Source organism: Spodoptera frugiperda, chromosome 10 (genome assembly GCF_023101765.2).
Source record: "Spodoptera frugiperda isolate SF20-4 chromosome 10, AGI-APGP_CSIRO_Sfru_2.0, whole genome shotgun sequence".
Classification (NCBI taxonomy): Eukaryota; Metazoa; Arthropoda; class Insecta; order Lepidoptera; family Noctuidae; genus Spodoptera; species Spodoptera frugiperda.
In genome coordinates this window covers 7,134,012-7,152,265 of record NC_064221.1, presented here as the reverse complement: position 1 = coordinate 7,152,265, position 18,254 = coordinate 7,134,012, and the positions used below count along the sequence as shown (strand labels likewise).

Here is an 18,254-nt window from a genome sequence, read left to right as displayed (position 1 = left end):
TAATGCGTATTTAAAAACTTCGTATGAGAAAAGGCCTTTGGTCAGCAGTGGCCACTTATAGGCTGTTGATGTGATGTGAAAGTTAAAGAAGACTTCTTGCGGAATAGACAGATTATTTCTTTTTCATTTCACCAAAAGTAATGAAACATAGCAAAAATGTTGCCTTTATATTATAAGCTACATATAGTGAACTAGCATCGTTCTGTCAGTCGCACGACAATTTCCGGCGCGCGACTGCACTTTAAGTCATTTCCACGCTGTGCCGTATATTACGATGCTACTAATGTAGCTAGTATTAAATTTGATAGCGGGAACTAAGTATAAAGGAAAGTAAATAGTATAGAAAATTGTGAGGAACATTATAAAACTAAGGGAACATAATGGTAGATAGAAATTGGCATTTATAGAAAAATAAACGGGCTTAAAATCACCCACTTTTCACAACTTGTGCTATAATTAGTCTCATGTAATAGAGGGTGAACCTATTGCCATTTACCGGGTACAATTCCAGAGTCTGTGCTACTACTGAAAAATTTTCGAAAAACTAAAAGCCCAGCAGTACTTTGCCCGACCCACGAATCGAACCCGTGACCACTTGCCATTCCTATTTGCGACCAATCAACGAGGCAGTCAAAAACCAAATAATATTTTGTCCAAAATGATTGATCCGACCTGTAAATTCACTTATCCAGAAATGAAAAAAGGCCTCTAGAAGAAACAAAACGTAAGATAACCTAACCTAACAAGCTCAATAAAAACATTTGTTACAATAGACAAAAACTAACAACACTATACTGAAAAACCAAACAAATCACTTTCGCTGTCTAGTTCAGTACTAAATGAGTTTGTCTAGTCCCAAGACCTAGTTTAGCTTATAATTTAGGTACCTACGATGTTCCACAAACAATTTATCATTTTCAAGGAGAAATAAGATGAATCGCTTAATATTACGATCGCGATAAGGTGCGTCGAGAGGCATTCACTTAATATTTCTTGCCATTTATTGAATTAGAAGTGAAGCTAAAAACTGAATAATCAAAGCCATTAATTTTTTTTTCATCTTAAAAAATAAAGTATATTTTGGCAGATGATATCGGCGGGAAATTGGTAAATTGACATTTGGGACATTTGGTAGTATCTTTTCCCGGCTTAAACCATAAAAACTCAGAGACATTAAATGATTAGGTACTTAAACTGTTCCTAACGACTTAGTTCCCAAAAAACACTTTGGTGTTGATTTATCTGATGCCCCATGCCCCTGGTGGTAAGCGGAACCCCAAGTATCTTTTTTTGTAATGTGTGGGGAAAATCATCTAATGACTTCTGCCGCTTTGGGTAAGGCGAGAGAGGAGTGTCAGATTCTTACCTACTGACTAAAACCCACCCCGTACCATCTTCCTGTTTCGAGCCGGACCCCCGGTAACCTGTTACGTCGTCCATACCACTTTGCCAACCTTTTGAAAACGAGTGGGAAGGGCACAGAAAAGCTATAATATCTCTTTAAATCAGTATTGGGAAATGTCATGAAGCAAGTACAAAGAAGAGATACCATAATGTGATTATGTACATACCTACTGTAACAAAAAAAAAACAGCCTTGCCAGATAATCATTATTATAATTAAATAGGTGTAGATATGTTATAAACGCTCGGAAGGTGGCACACACAATACAATGTGCACAATTGGCAACGTTTTTGTGTTATGAGACCGCATTATGGAAAATGGAAGGGGCGTGGTTTGTAACTCCCCGTAAAGTGTCACACATTATGTTAAAGGGAAATCCAGTTATGACATTTCCCTATATTGTCCCTATTATCCTATGTATGTACCTATGCTTAAATCTTTAAAACTATTCAACGGATTTTGATAGTTAGTCGGTTTTTTTTTAAATAGCTATCTATTTTGATTCAAGAGGACGGTTTATATGTAAAATACATGTATAATATATCACCATTGCACCCATGCGAAGCTGGGGCGGATCGCTAATATAAAAATAAATAAAACAAAAAATGCCCTGTTGATTTTTTTTTACTAAAATTCTTAACTTCACCTGCAGTTTAAGTGCCTACCATAGAATAATGTACAAAATTTTCTTAGGAGCCTTTATTAAAGGTAACCACAGCAAGAACCTTTTAACCCTACAGTCTGACCTTGCGTTATTTGCTCCTATTCACGGCGACCTTCAAGAAGGGCACACTGTCTACCCCGTGGGTGTCCTTGATAGGCTCAGAATAATCTCGAAGCTGAATAATTTACTAAGCTAATGAGTGTAGTGAAGAAAAATGGCGTTTATTCACTTTTTCACCAATTGCGTTATAAGTTACGTGTAATAGAAGCGTGGTAAGATATTTGGCTCTTTTTGGGGGGGAAAAATCATCCGATGACTTCTCTTGCCTTGGGGGAAGCGAGTGGCAGTGTCAGACTCTTACTGTATCCGAATACTCCTGCTTTTCCAGCCGGAGCCCCGGTAACCCGCTAGGCAGTTCGCAATTCGCAGCTCTGGCTAGGACCTCTAGATTTCGAGGTATTGCAAGATTTCCAAGTCATCTAAGACAAGATTAGTCCAAAGCTGCTATCCTATCGTCTAAAATTATGAGTACCTATTCATCAAAAGGCAGTACGAGCACCTTCGTACGAGTTTGCTATACGTTTAAAGTAATCGAAACGCGCTCTCGTCACGTCGTCGAGGTTACTCGCAAATTCGCAACTGGCACCAGTGTCCCCCTATCCTTTGCTACTGATTAAGGGATTCTACTATGCATTAAGTATTTTCTATTTAGAACCTTTTTTTTTGGTGACGGGGGTAAACCTTCAAAAGGCGCCTAGCTTTTTGGGGATAAAAGACTAGGGAGTGTGGGATTTTTACCTCACTAAAACCACCCCGGTGGCCACCCTCAACACCCGTAAGGGGCACCGGGTCCTCTAGTAGACCTGCTCCGGAGCTTCTATTTAGAACCTACATATCTTTTTTACTAAAAGAAACTAAGCCTACCACCAATTTTTTACGCTATAGTTCTGGATACCGAAAAAAAAGTGATTCATCCCTGGTTCAAGGTCACAGCTGAGCTACACAGTGACGTCATCAGACTTCGTCATAATATTTGTTTGTTTGTTGAACATTTTCACCGAATTTTTGCTACTTCATACATAAATGGTGTTTGTTTTGTTTTCGTCAAGGGGTGGGATCAAGTATATTTATGTGAGAGTATCTTTTGTTGTCTCGTCAAACGGATGCGTAATTCATTAGTAAGAGATACTTAGTGGGCGGTATGTAGAGATGTAGATAGATACTTGGTGGGCGGTATGTAATGAGACGTGTGTGTAATTTTGTTGTGATATTCAATCATGTATTTTGTGTAAGTATTTCGTAATCTTAATCTTTAGGTGATTTGAAGGAATCAGTTTAAATTAATATAATGTTACTATTTTACCTACGGCTGCTGCTGTCTCTCTTACCGCCGCACTCAGTAATGACTGAGTTAGTAAAGTAATGACTTTACTAAGGGATAGGTTACTTAACTAAATTCTTAGATTTTTGGAACAAAATGGTTACTAAGGAATAGTTTAAGCAATCATTAACCCCTGGTGGAACAGAGATCCACGCGAGACAATATATTTTTTATTGTGTCTCTCCATCACGAAAAACAGGAGTAGGAACGGTGTGGTTCTTAGTCAGTACGAATCTGACACTCCCTCTTGCCTCGTCCAAGGTGGGGGCAAACATAGGATAATTTTCCTCCCTTAAAAAAAGGCGTGATTTGTCTTCACTACACGTGAAGACAAAACAACAAATAAAACAACTCTAGAATATTCTCATAATTTTATTAGTCCGACACTAAATATGATACAATAAACATTATCAATTTGATCGCATTCCATTCGAGCCGTTCATATACGTAATATGAAATCCTTGTAAAACAATATAAATCTATCATAATGGAATATATCGGTATAAAAATATTGTCTACTTGTATTTACGCTGAGATCCTCTGTCCCGTTGATTTCTTCATTCTTTATAATCTGTAATTAAAAAAATATAGCATTATTACTTCATGGCTGTACGATTGGTGCGGTGGCTGGGTTCCCGCACGGACCAACTCTGTGTGATCCACAAATTGTTGTTTTGGTTCTGAATGTCATGTGTATGTGAACTTGTATGTTTGTAAACGCGCCCACGTCACAGCAGAAAATCCTAGTGTGGGGCAACGTTTAAAAAAAAGACAAAAATTCACTCAACTACCGCACTCAGAGACATTTAATGATTGCTTAAACTATTCCTTAATAACGATTTTATACCGAAAACAATTGCTAAGGACTTGGCTAAGTAACAATTAAATAACTCTGAGTACGGCGGTAAGTTAAAGTTTATAAAAAGATGAACTGATTGCACAGTTGTTAGGTTTGAAGTTTCTAGCATGTAACTAAAGGTTAAAGGGATAGTGTACATTATATTCAAATTAAAAAAAACTGAATACTAAGACCCGGCGCAGACCAGCGGAAGCCTACATGCACAACATGCCAAAGAAGCTTGAACGCACCGCGCGCCTCACGTCTTTAGCATGCCGTTTCCTGGTCCAGGCCATGGTGCGGAGCGAGAGGGACTGGGATGCCGTCTCCTCCTTCTGCGAAGCAGTCATGCTAGCTAAGGAGGAGGCGGGGCGCGTAAGAGAACGAACCTCCTCACGCCCCAGCCGTCGTGAGAGACACTCCGGGCGTCGGGGATCGCGAGACGATCTCCGGCCACCGTAAGTGCGGGTCTGCGGACGGCGAGCAAGGGTAGCTCACCGCCCGACCAGAACCAGACCCGTGCGTGCGGCGCGTCGCGTTCCGCGCGCGCCTCAAAGTGCCATCAGACCACCACAGATGGGGCCCAGTAGGGCTGATGCCTGATCCGGAGCTGCGGACTACCTAGCGGGTTTACCGGAGCTCCGGCTCGAAAAGCAGGAGAAGGAACGGGGTGGTTTTTAGTCAGTAAGAGTCTGACACTCCCTCTCGCCTCGCCCAAGGCGAGAAAAGTAATTGGATTTTCCCCCCTCAAAAAAAAAAGCACGCCGTTTCCATCCGCATGCCATAGAAGTTAAATTTTATTTTAAATTGAATTATTCTCAGTATCTTTACCGCGTTTCCGCCGATGTGCGCTGGGTCTAGATAGATTTTTAATTTTCATAGCCTGTCATCATCCTTCTTTTGTCATGTCATCTTTTTATCGATTTTTCGAAAAGTTCTCAGTAGTAGCACGGAGTCTGAAGTTGTACCCAGTATATGGCAATAGACTCACCCCCTACTACATGGGACTTATAACACAAATGGTGAAAAGTCACCGACTTTTCACCATGTATGTATGTCACCTTGTACATTGTATAGCGGCATTACATGGCGTAATGTACATCTCTGCCTACCCTTTAGGGAATAAAAGGCGTGACATTGCATTGCATTGTCATCATCCCTATTCCGCTCACTGCCACTGTTACAAAGTTTTTTTTTGTTTTTTTTTTTTTATAACGATTAAGGCGATTAAGACCGATTAAGGCGTCGCCTTTAATCCCCGTTACAAAGAATATAGTTAGTATGAAGGTCTACTCACGTATATAATAGGTGTTAGCTCCCCATACTAGTGGAGGCACTCTTGCTCATCAACTTGGCGACCATCTCCTGCACTCTCTTCATCTCCTCCAGCTGTGTCGTCAGCTGGTACAGTCTGTTCTCTCTCTCTAGTACAGTCTTCTCTAGTTGTTTTATTGTCTGTAAGAATAAGAATAAGAAGTACAATGTAACCATGAATTGTATTGTGAATCTGATTGGAAAAGAGTTACCTATGGAGTTTCTTGCTCGTTCTTCTCCATAGGAATCTACACTTTGGAACGAGCAAATAGCTTCACTAGAGGACTGACCACAGACTGACGTTATTAATATTATTATATTTGCTTTGACGTTCAAAAGTGCCTTCCTGGTCTAATTGAAATAAATAATTTTGACTTTGACTTTGAAGAGCCAATCAAAATGGGTACTCTTGGTAACCAAACACAATATCGCACACCTAGCAATATATTGGCACATTTACGGTTTTCATAGTTTACCTGACTTGTTTAGTTTTTAGTTTACTGACCAATGAACCGTTGTTTTACGTGCGTGAGGTGGGGAAACTACAATAATGGCATAATGACACTTACGGCCTATCTCGATGAATATGAAAATAAATTGATTAATATGCACTTTTCAACACGTAAAACAAAAAAAGTCAATTTCGCATTTTTTGCAGATGTGCCAATATATAAAGGTGCTCCCACACAGCGGTTATATAACGTTATACAACAATGTGTAACAATAACATTTGTGTTTAAACAAATTATAACAGTGGTTGTAGAGTATGTTACATGCTGTTATAAATGTTACACAATGTTATACATATAACGTTATGTAACTGCTGTGTGGGAGCACCTTTACAAGATGAGCGATATGACTATCCTAATGATGATGTGTTAAAAACTAATTTTTATGATATCGACTTACTCACGCAACTGTTTGAAGAGGAACTCGACTAGTTTCAATGTGTGTCGCGGAATGCTGCTCATGAATATGAGCCTCTAGCATGGGTTGAAAATAGTCGAGTTCCTCGTCAAACAGTTACGTGAGTAAACCGATAACATAATAATTAATTTAGTATGTCTCACGAAAGTTATAATAAGAAGATGTGTTATTTAAGAATAATGACATAAGATGATTGACATGAATTCCTATGCACTTAAGACCACAACATTGTAATTTTTAGTGAACTTTTTTACAAGTTATTGATAAATGTTTGACAAAATGTAAGAATGAACAATGTTGTGCAGTTCACTGACTCCCAAACTTATCCTTTACGACGATGTAAAATTTTATTCAATGATTTTATTACCACCATAATTTTACTACATCTGCCAATATTGATATTTTGACACAAACTTGAAAAATTGTGTTACTGTAGTTACAATATTTATTACAAGAAGAAAGGAAAAGATAATTTTAATAGAAAATCGTGGGTGAGCTTGTAGGAGCTAGTAATTCATGTAAATAATAATTCAACAATAGCTAAAAAGACAAATTCATGGAACCAAAAATCTCGTATTATAACTATTGTATTTTCCTTCCTGACGCACTAACTCCAGAATGCACGAACGAACCGATTTCCACGGATTTGCATTCGTTGGAAAGGTCTCGGGCTCCGTGAGATTTATAGCAAAGAAAATTCAAGAAAAATTCAAAAGAAAAACAGGAAATCAGGGAAAATCATTGGTGGCGAAACAGAGTTCGCCGGGTTTGCTAGTCTCGTATAAATATTGTAAACCTAACCTCTATCAAGTAAAATTGACATATTTATTAAATACAGTACATACCATGTCTCTGTGATCAATTTCCTTCCTCAACGACGCCTCGTTGCCGGCCGCGTCTTCTAATTTCTTGTCTCTCTGCTTGACTCGCTCCTCAAACTTTATGAGCACGCCCGCCAACTCACTGTTTTTACTTGTCTGGAACAAAAATAATATAGTTAGCTAGTAATGAGTACAATAGTTTAACTGGCTCGATACTTGGTGGGGTTAAGTTTGGTTAGAAGAGCTATTGTCGAGTAAGGAATGCTGAGCCGCGCTATGGCAATAGGCTCACCCCCTATTACATGGGACTTATAACACAAATTGTGAAAAGTGGATATACATTGTATAGCGGCATAACGTGCCGTAATGTGCACCTCTGCCTACCCCTTCGGAGATGAAAGGTTTGAAGTATGTATAAGTAAAGTATACCCATGGTCATGAGCCTAAAATTTCTAAATTGTTTATCAAGGTTGCATATTATCTAATATTAAAGACCAAAATATCGAAAACATAATCACACTTTAATATTAAAAATGTGAAAGTTCGTTTTTTTTTTATGTAAGTTTGGTCGGAAACGTGGACAAAGCCACTGGCAGAAGCTAGTATTATTATATTTTATAAACACTTTAGTTGAATATATCTCACCTGTTGTTCTAATTTCTTCTGTAATGCCCTGTGTTCACCTTCAGACGCCTTCAGCCGGTCCTCAAACTCCCGCTCACGTAATTTCATTTCAGTCTCCAGAGTCTAAAATAACATGAAACACAATTTTATATCGTAGAAAATAAATTGTTTATAACTGTGATGTGCGGATGCCAAGCATATCAACCTACACTAACACTGTGCTATATTTACATACATAGAAAAATAAAGCTCTAAAACTGAAAAAATACAATGTTCATCAAAATGATGCTGCTTAGACAATAAATAGAAGTAGAATTTTGTATTTTTTTTTACCAGACGATTTTAAATAAATAATAAAAACAAAAATAACGAATTAATAAGTCACTTGAATTCACCAATTACAAACAATTTTTATTTTCTATAAAAAAAAAAAATGTTTTAAGTTCTGATTCATAACATGTAAATATTTTTATACATACAGCCAATTGCGCGCGGAATTCCTTGTGCAGATTTTCCTTTTGATTTTCTTTGTCTAGTTTCTCAGCGGCTAGTTTCGCTCGAAAACCACGCAACGTGGTCTCCGCATCTTCTAGTTGTTTGTGTAAATCTTCTATCGTTTTCTTATGCCTACAAAACGTAAAAAACTATAAAAACCGTCTAAAATTATAGGAATATGTGTAGAAAAATATTTAAAAAAAGATATAAAATCCAAAAAAATACTTAAATATCCAAAAATATTACAAAACAATAAAAAAAATTGTTAAAAAGAATATTAGAAACGACAAAAAGAGATTGCATCGGCCGGGAATCGAACCCGGGCCGCCCGCGTGGCAGGCGAGCATTCTACCACTGAACCACCGATGCTGATACAAAGTAGTTGAAATTAGTGGATTACATTCTAACGGAACAGCAATTATATCAAAGGCCATTCATTTTTACGTAATTTCAAATACATAGATTATTTCATAACTCATAACAATGCTAGGTATTGTGAACATATTGTATTAGACTTGTTTAAGTGTTTATACAAGAAAAATGTTGATTTTAATCTTTTTATAAGTATGTTTTGCAAAGTATTTAAAAAGAAAGTACTTTCACTATTAATAAACATCTTTCTTCATAATTATTATTAAGTCAAATTATATTAGTTAAAAAGTATGAATTCATCCATTCAAAGTCAATGTTATGACTAGGAGAACATGCAAACCAAGGAGTTTCACTACACTTACCTCTCATTCTGCATCTGTGTGGTGTATAGTACATCTTGTTGCGAAGAGTTGGTCGCTTGCAGCATCGCTAGCGAGTGTTGTAATGATGCCATGTGTTCGCTGGCGCCCTGGTAACGTGAAACGTAAAAGTCTGTTATTATTTTATTTTTTTCTTAAAAAATTATTTTTTTGATAATTACTTAATATTATAAATGCGAAATTTTGTATGTTTATTTATATTTGTTACTCTTACACTTCACAACAGCTGAAGGGATTGGGATGAAATTTGAAAATAGGGACCGTCTAGAATAACACATGGGCTACTTTTTATTATTCTGGAAATAATTGAAACATATTTATTTTCTTGTTAGGCGTATATATGTATACATGTGATATTGATTTACCTGCAAAGCTACTGAGTGTGAATGTAATCTCTGTTCTAAGCAAGTCATCTTATATCCATACAGCTCCATCACACTCGACGTGGCGATGTCCGATATCTGGAAAAACAATCACTGTAATTACTGCTAGCTAAGCTGTGCCAGGAAGATGCGCAGCTCGAGAATACGATCTATCGATAGTAGAGAGGCTATCCATAGTACACACCCATAGCACGCATCCTTTGCACGCATCTTTCTCTATAGAAAACATAGCTTAGCTGAGTCCGTTTCCTACAGTGCAAGCAACATATCATAACACATCTCTGGTCGAATAGCACCCTAAGATTGGTATGTTAAGACAACTGTAAGACAAGATATATCACCTTCCCATCCCTGAGTTTCTCGTTAAGCTTGGCGACGAGTGCATCTACAGCATGTTCCTGCGCGGGCGCCAGGCGGCCGCACCACGCGCCCTCCGCGCACCCTGTACCACTACTCGACGCCGTCACGTCCGTTGAAGACTCCGATATACCCTGGAGGGACTCGCCGAATACCTGTGAAGAATGGATATTATAATTGTTACTATTTTCATTCTTAGTAGCTAAACCAAAACAAGTTTTTTTATGGTATAAGCCGGCAAATCAGCATATAGATCACCTGATGGTAAGCAATCGCCGCCGCCCATGGACACTCGAAACACCAGTGGCGTTACGAGTGCGTTGCCGGCCTTTTGGGGGTTAGGAATTTATGGGTTGGGAAAATTGGAAAATTATGGGGAATCGGGGATTGGGAAGGGTAATTGGGCCTCCGGTAACCCCACTCACACAACAAAACACAACGCAACGCAAGCGTTGTTTCACATCGGTTTTCTGTGAGGTCGTGGTATCACTCCGGTCGAACCCAAGCCTTATTTATTATTTTGTACAGTATATAAAGATCAACCATTACCTGATTCATCTGGTCGGAAGGGAAGTAATGATGTTTGACTAGCTGCAGTATTTGCCGCCGTCTCGGCCCATTTGTACTCGTTAGACCAACGCACAGGAGTTTTCGCACCTGTAAATATTTAGTATTTCAGTAGATTAACAACAGCCTTTTGGTCGAGTGCCGGATCTAGACACACGGCAGTGTGTCCGCCAAGTTCGAGCAAAAAAACCGACACACCGGCCGTGGGTTATATTACACGAACCATTTCGGGCCAAGTTCGACCCACCTATAACTCAAAATCTATTTTATCTACGCATATGAAATTTCTAGTATCTGTCGAGATCTACTTACTTATCTAAAATACAAAATTTCATTAATGTACCTATTGTAGATCTTGAGATATTGACGTCAGAAAATCGCTATTTTTACTATACACTCACTGACTGACTCACTCACTCATCAAAAACCTAGACCACTTCCAATAGTTGTATTGACTTGAAATTTGGCATGGAGGTAGGTCTTTAGGTCAAGGTAAAGGAAAAAATCTGAAAATGGCCAAGTGTGAGTCGGTTTTAAAAATAATGAAGGTGTAAATTCATACCCCTAAGGAAATAAAACAAAAAAATTATCTATATCTTCCAATGGTCGTACCGACCTAAAATTCGTTACGAAGGTTTGTATTTAGTCAAAGTAAAGTAAAATAAGAAAAAAACAAAATAAACCTTTCAAAAATAAATGAAATCCCACCCAAAACATAAATGTGAAAGGATGCCAAGTTCGATAATATTGGAATGCTTCGCCTATAAAAGAAGTGAGATCTAAATAAGTACCAAATTCCATACACAGACCTCAGTTAAAAATGATATAACTTGGCAAGTTTTAATAGAAAATTATATACTTGACTCATTGCGTTTAGTAGGTTTATAACAAAGTGTGTGAAAACTTGCCAACTTGTTATATCATTTTTAACTGAGGTCTGTGTATGGAATTTGGTACTTATTTAGATCTCACTTCTTTTATAGGCGAAGCATTCCAATATTATCGAACTTGGCATCCTTTCACATTTATGTTTTGGGTGGGTAAAGTATTACTGGGCTTTATTCGGTTTCTCGATTTTTATTTCAGTAGTAGCATGGAATCTCGAATTATATCTGGTATATGGTAATAGGCTCATTTCCTATTACATAGGACGTAAAACACAATAGTGAAAGGTGGGTGTACATTGTATAGCGGCATTACTTCCGCTGCGTACCCCTTCGGAGATAAAAGGCGTAACGTTCACTGCATTAAACAACAGAACAAAATTCTAATTATTTATCGATCTGGTAAAGGGGGAGGGGTAGATTATATTCTTGTGAGTGACAGGACGAGCCGATATCCAATGGGGACTATACATTTAACAGAAACAGTAGCATTCTTTGATAAACCTGCACTTTAAAACTGCAATGACGTTGATGAATGTAAATAAACAATATTGATTATAATAGAATGTGTCACTACCTGATGGTGAGCGAGCATCCGTGCGAGTGCGGCCTCCCAGTGTCGGTCCAGCGGGGCCAGCGACAGCGCCGTGCGGCACCCCACCACTACAGCCTGCTGGGACGCCTCCGCGCCCACTACGCCGTTCTGCCATGTTATTATATTATAATTATACATATATATTTGACTATGTAGTTGATCTATTAATGTGGTCGACGACAAATTGAATAGATAGGTGACAAGATTGTGCATTCAAGATTCATGACAATATTGCCGATTAATTATTATGTTATCAGCTTACTCACGTAAATGTTTGACGAGAAAATCGACTAGTTTCAAGCCATGCTAGAAGCTCATATTCATGAGCTGCATTCCGCGACGCTTACGTGAGTAAGCCGATAACATAATAATTAATTTAGTATATCTCACGAAAGTAACAATAAAATTATAATATTGCCGATATTTAAAGAATATAAAGAGTTAGTTTTTCCTGACAAAGACCTTTAGATTTGATGCAGTATTTTAAAATTTAAAAGATAAATAATATTAGATAATGCGAGCCTCCCTGGACGATTATAATGATTTCGGCTACAAATTATTAGTAGGTTACCTGTGATGTATACTGTAGTACGCTGTACAGAGTATCTTCGAAAGCATCCGGAGTTACTTCTTGTAGAACTCGCTCTTGTGTCTCCACTGACTCGCAGAGTGCTCCGACTACTTGCAGCTGTAAATAAAGATCATATCAGTCGGACACTCTTTCACACAAAAATCAAAAGTCAAAATTATTTATTTCAAATAGACCAGGAAGGCCTTTTTGAACGTCAAAGCAAATACAATAATTTTAATAATGGCTGTCTGTTGGTCAGTCCTCCAGTGAAGCTATTTGCTTGTTCCAAAGTGTAGATTCCTATGGAGAAGAACGAGCAAGAAACTCCAAGTGATAGAAAAAGAAAATAACCTAGAGGACGCATTGTTATTAATACATAATATTCTTTTCCAACAAATGATTATGAACTGTATGATCAACTCACCCACTGCACACCTGCCTTCCCTGGCTCTAGTGCAGGCGGTACCAGTAACCCTGGCAGACCGTCACTGATTACTGTTATCAGCTCTTGTGGTAGACGACCTTCATCTGAAAAATTAAGGATTTTGAATGAATTGAGCATTTTTACTAATGTAGAATATGAGAGGGTGACTTTTTTTATGGAACACGCTGGTAAACGAGCAGACGTATCACCTGATGGAAAGCAATCGCCGCCGCCCATGGACACTTGAAACACTAGAGGCGTTAAAAGTGCGTTGCCGGTCTTTTGGGGGTTAGGACCTTAAAGGTTGTTGGGGAATCGGGGATTGGGAAGGGGGCAATCGGGCCCCCGTAACCTCACTCACACAATGAAAGCGTTGTTTCACGTCGGTTTTCTGTGAGGCCGTGGTATCACTCCGGTCGAGCCGGCCCATTCGTGCCGAAGCATGGCTCTCCCACACTTAACCTCTCTATCTGATATGTCAAAATTTTTAATATATTTTCTAGTTTATTACAAAAGGAATTAAATTTACCTTTATACTGTGACACGATAGCAGCAAACAGCTCGAGAGACTCCGGTAGACAGGAGCGGCTCGCTTTCATACAAAGACAAACTAAAGCACTGTGGTGACATCGCAGGGAGTAGAGATCTGAAACAGCAAAATTATACATTAATTCCAGGAAATTAACTAAGTTTTAGTTATATCACAGTCACAGTCTGGCGTCAAATTGATTTATCAGTTCGTTGGGCGTTCGGCGATGTTATTGGTTGGTTCATTAGAGCCAACGAGAGCACTGTATGCGTTCTTGTTTTGATTTCTTTAAACGTAAAGCTGACTTGTATCAAGGTTATTGGTTATATAAGTGTGGCAGTTAAGAATATTAAAAAACTAATTCAAATTCACTGCTAACGCAGCCAATGTGGCTCGATGGCAGCCGAAGATTTCGAGCCGATTTACCTTAAGCAGTTTTCTGTCTATATCAATGATTTGGGTAATGAAAAGAGAAATTTTGCGAAAGACGGAGTAAGGTAGGGATAAAAAGTAGAGGCGTGGTGTATGCCCAGCAGTTGACAAAATCAGGTTGAAATGTTGTACAAATAATGTATAAAATGCCATCAGAACGTAGTACATACCCAAGCTAACCAGCACAGTCAGGAATTTGAGCACATTGCGGAGACAGTTGACAGTATTCTCTGGTTCGCCCATATCGTCCGGTGCTGCTAGGCATAACTCTTGGACATCCTGGTATACATTACGTAATACATATTATTAAACAAGCTTTGACTATCTGTTTGTGATAAGCTCAAAAACTACTAAAGAGATTTTAATACAATTTGTACTAGACAATAGATTGATTCTTGAAGCGTTAAATTTATAATTAGTGACAGATTGATGCAAGTATTGTAGGCTAAGCTGTAAGCTACGAAACGAATAAATTAGGTAATTACAAAAATCTGTTCCACACACATCGAAAGTAAGGCGCTGGCTCCACGAGTGAGAGAATCGCGGCGATATTATCGTCGTGACACGTATTTCTATACACTCCCTATGGAACCGTTCTCCACACGGCGACATTATCGCCGCGATGCGACGAGTGGCAATGAGCGCGCAAATCGTCAATACATCGTCGCTAGCCCGCCGCGACTAGCAGAGGGCCCGCCGCGCGCTCGCGACGGGCACGCAGCGGGCGCGCAGCGTCATTTCAGCGTCGCCTCTCGTTAAGCAAGAACGTTTCGAGAAGGTTTTTAAACGCGACGTCTAGAAAACGCTGCGATTCCGTTACGATACGTGGCGGAATTATCGCTCGTTCGTGAAGATTATCCGACGATATAAGGGCGGACTCGTCGCGATTCTCTCGCTCGTAGAGCCAACGCCTAAGAGGTCTAGCAAAATATGTCTAAAAAATATAGTATAGTATATTAATTTCTTTATGATTTTTTACCTTAAGTGCTTCCTCGAGCGCACTAACAAAGTGTGGGTAGGTAAGCACATAGCTCCTCAGGTTGCTGTCTGAGCACAGATCATTGACAAACGTGTACGCGTGGAGTAGCTGAGTCGCGTCGCCTTCACTGAAACAGGATAACTTTCATTAATGCAAAAGCGCCTAAGGGGGGAAAATCATCCAATGACTTCTCCCGCCCTGGGCAAGGCGAGAGGGAGTATTAGACTCTTACTGACTAAAAACCTCTCCGTTCCTACTCCTGCTTTTCGAGCCGGAGCCCTGGTAAACCCGCTATATAGTCCGCAGCTCCTGATTGTTTTTGCCTACCTTTTCGGAAAAACTATTTATTGGTAAAATTATCATATAGACAACACGGTTTACAAAGTATGAAGAAAAATCAGTACTCCTTAGCATGAGTTTGCTGTACGTTTACGTAAAGTAATCGAAGCGAGAGCGCGTTCGGTGCTCTATTTAGCCGGCTCGAATATACCAACCAGTTAGATCGCCGAACACGCTATTAAATGTACAGATTGTTTGGTTTATTCAAGTCGGCTAAGGGTATGGACAATCTCAAATATATGTTAGCTGATATAAGCAGCAAAATAATTGGAAATTTTTGCAGCTCACATAACTGACTAAATTGCCCAATGTCCATCTAAGCTTAGTTGAACAGACAATATAGTAGATGTGGTGTGATAATCCCAAAGACTGCTTGGAATAAAGACCAATAACCTGTACTTTAAGTTCTCATCTCTCTTCATTAAGACTAACATACCTGACAGCTTTATTGAAAGTGCGCATGGTACAACACAGGTAGCTGTGTACGTCGGGCTGGCGCGTGGACGCCGCGCCGCGGGTCGCGCCCGACAGGCAGAGCAACAGGCGACATACTTCCACTCCGCCGTAACCACCTTCCTGGGATACAAAGAAAGATTTATATTAAATTAAGTAGATGTAGAAAATGGTTGGATAAAAGCCAAAGAGAATAATAATGTTTTAGGAATGTAATTTTGTAAAATTTAAATATGGCTGTTTTCATTAAAAACTACTTTTCTTAGATAAATTATAACCAAATGAATGTACAATTCATTAAGATTACATCCATCTAACTATATATTTTAACTATATTTATCAGGATTAAAATACTTAGAAAGCTGTAATAATATTTAGTAAGTAGTAGAAAACCAGATTAAATTAAAACACAACCAATGTGTTTATTATAAAATTAGAAGTGAACTTTAGTGCATACACAATAATTATGTAAATTATTGTGTTATACACAATATTACCTTCAAACTAATAAGATGCACCACAAAATCCTTAGTATCAACGGTCCTCATTAACGCATATATTGCAGGTAGGTTTCCATAACACACATTGACCAGTACTGTAAGAGATTTGTGACCGATGGTACGAAGCTGTGGCTCAGTCATGGGCTGTGTAATCCATTCCGTTAGCTGTTTCATTAAGCTGCTTAGGTAGGACTCTTGCCAACTTATTTTGATACCGTAGGATATTTCCTGTAAAGAAAAAATAAGATTAAGTCTTCGACAGCCAATAGAAAACTGTTGAAAGCAAATCCTCCACAAAAGTCAGTCACCGGTGACCTGGGGGTCACCGGTGACTGACTTTTGTGGCGTTTAAAGTGTTAAGTTATTCCTATTTTATTTACATAAATGTTATAAATAATTCAGGTACGGTCTGGTGACCAATTGCAAATGGAATGAATGATATTTATTGAGTAAAATTACTTACTTGCATAACTGTTAGAAGTTTAATTTTCTTGTCATTAGATATGGAGTCAGATAATAATCTTGCTAAGATTGGCATAAACCTGAAAGATGAATTGAATTACATTTTAAAAATATATAGTTTTGAAAATCAAATTGAATTTGTTGTATATCTACACTTTGGGATGAGCAAATAGGGTCAATTTAAGAATAATCATTAGACTGATATCTATAATATCTGATCTATTTTTAATAAACAATTTTGACTCATTTTTATATTGACAAAGATTTTCAGAGTTCTCAGTAAATAGTATAAGACCACTTTTCTGTTCATCTATATGAACAAAAAAGCAGCATTTATTAAAATACATAACAGCACACTCTATTTCCTCAGCGCTAATATATGCTGATTTAAAAAAATAACTTGTGTGAATCTAAAAACCATTCTACATTCAAAACACAGTAAACAGAGAACCCAAACAAGTTCAAACATGTTCCATTTCATAACTAAACACACACACACATGCTCAAAAAAATTATACTAACTTATAAGTGTGTGTTAGAGCATGTCTAGCACTAGGTTCTATAGCAGCCCTGGCGAGGACAGCCACTCCAGCCCAGTGTGGACCACGACCATCGCACATCACACGCCATAGAGAGCTGAAGAATGCACACACTTCTGAACGGCCCGGAGAGAATATTGATAAGTCACATGATGAGGCTATTAGCTGAAAACAGAATAATGATGTGAGAATTATGATATACAACCTTTTTGGTTTGTTATGAGGATGTTACTGGCTTGAACTGGATACAGGCTCATTATGATTATGAATTTTGTTATGAGAAAAGTAGGTACAGCTTGTGTTTAACGTAGATATCAAAGAGGATAAACTTCTAGCAGATATTTTAAATACTTATGGAGAGCAAGGTTTCTATAAAACTATAATAGTTTTCAAGTTATATGTGTAGTGTGTTTTGTCTTGTACTTACCCCAAGATATCGTGTCATCAAATTCACAGCGGACTCACTATGTGTCGCTTCGAATTCCCGCGCAGCAGTCACAAACGCTTTCAAGTTAGAAAACTTTCCACCATCAGATGGATTACTTAAATTTTCAATCCCGTCGACTTCCATATCCATAACACCAGATTTTAGTAAAGAAAAACAATTTTCGTCTTAATGAGACTTTAAAACTGAATTTATACTACAAACAAACAATTCACTTGCCAACAATTCAAAATGATATCAATATAAAATGAATAAAAAAGTTAAAACACTCCTACTTTCACCGTAAAATTCAATTTCAACTGTTTTCTATGTCAATTCATGGGGGCGACAGACATTTTGGATGTTTATAAATTAGACAGTTATGATTGGTTGAACAATACCATAAGCAATTTAGTTTACAAAAGCACGAAAATAAAACACTGGTATTCTCGTATGTGTATATGATGCACTTTTAGTGCTCTTGGTTATTTAGAATCTTAAGTTTTCTATGCACAACTTATCATAGCTATGGTGGTTTTTTATTTTAAAAATGAAAATAAAAGATCCATGTCAAAAACCTCTTCTATAAAATTCTA

The 18,254-nt window shown here is 38.1% G+C and overlaps 1 protein-coding gene and 1 non-coding gene across 2 annotated transcripts; both read right to left on the bottom strand.

Moving 5' to 3' along the window:
- Positions 1–3,805: 3,805 nt before the first annotated feature.
- Positions 3,806–18,025, bottom strand: LOC118277064 (uncharacterized). Its single transcript, XM_050696448.1, has 20 exons — positions 17,662–18,025; positions 17,218–17,399; positions 16,697–16,775; positions 16,231–16,461; positions 15,717–15,856; positions 14,942–15,068; positions 14,133–14,241; positions 13,531–13,647; positions 13,002–13,105; positions 12,578–12,694; positions 11,989–12,114; positions 10,510–10,617; positions 9,945–10,115; positions 9,586–9,681; positions 9,203–9,309; positions 8,453–8,600; positions 7,995–8,096; positions 7,374–7,505; positions 5,585–5,742; positions 3,806–4,020 (listed from the first exon to the last, which is right to left on the bottom strand). Exons 1-19 carry the CDS (start codon positions 17,809–17,811, stop codon positions 5,599–5,601), a joined length of 2,490 nt encoding a protein of 829 aa, XP_050552405.1. The 5' UTR covers positions 17,812–18,025; the 3' UTR covers positions 3,806–4,020; positions 5,585–5,598.
- On the bottom strand, positions 8,767–8,837 carry Trnag-gcc (transfer RNA glycine (anticodon GCC)). The gene has a single exon. It is a non-coding gene; the product is annotated as a tRNA-Gly (tRNA).
- Positions 18,026–18,254: the final 229 nt, after the last annotated feature.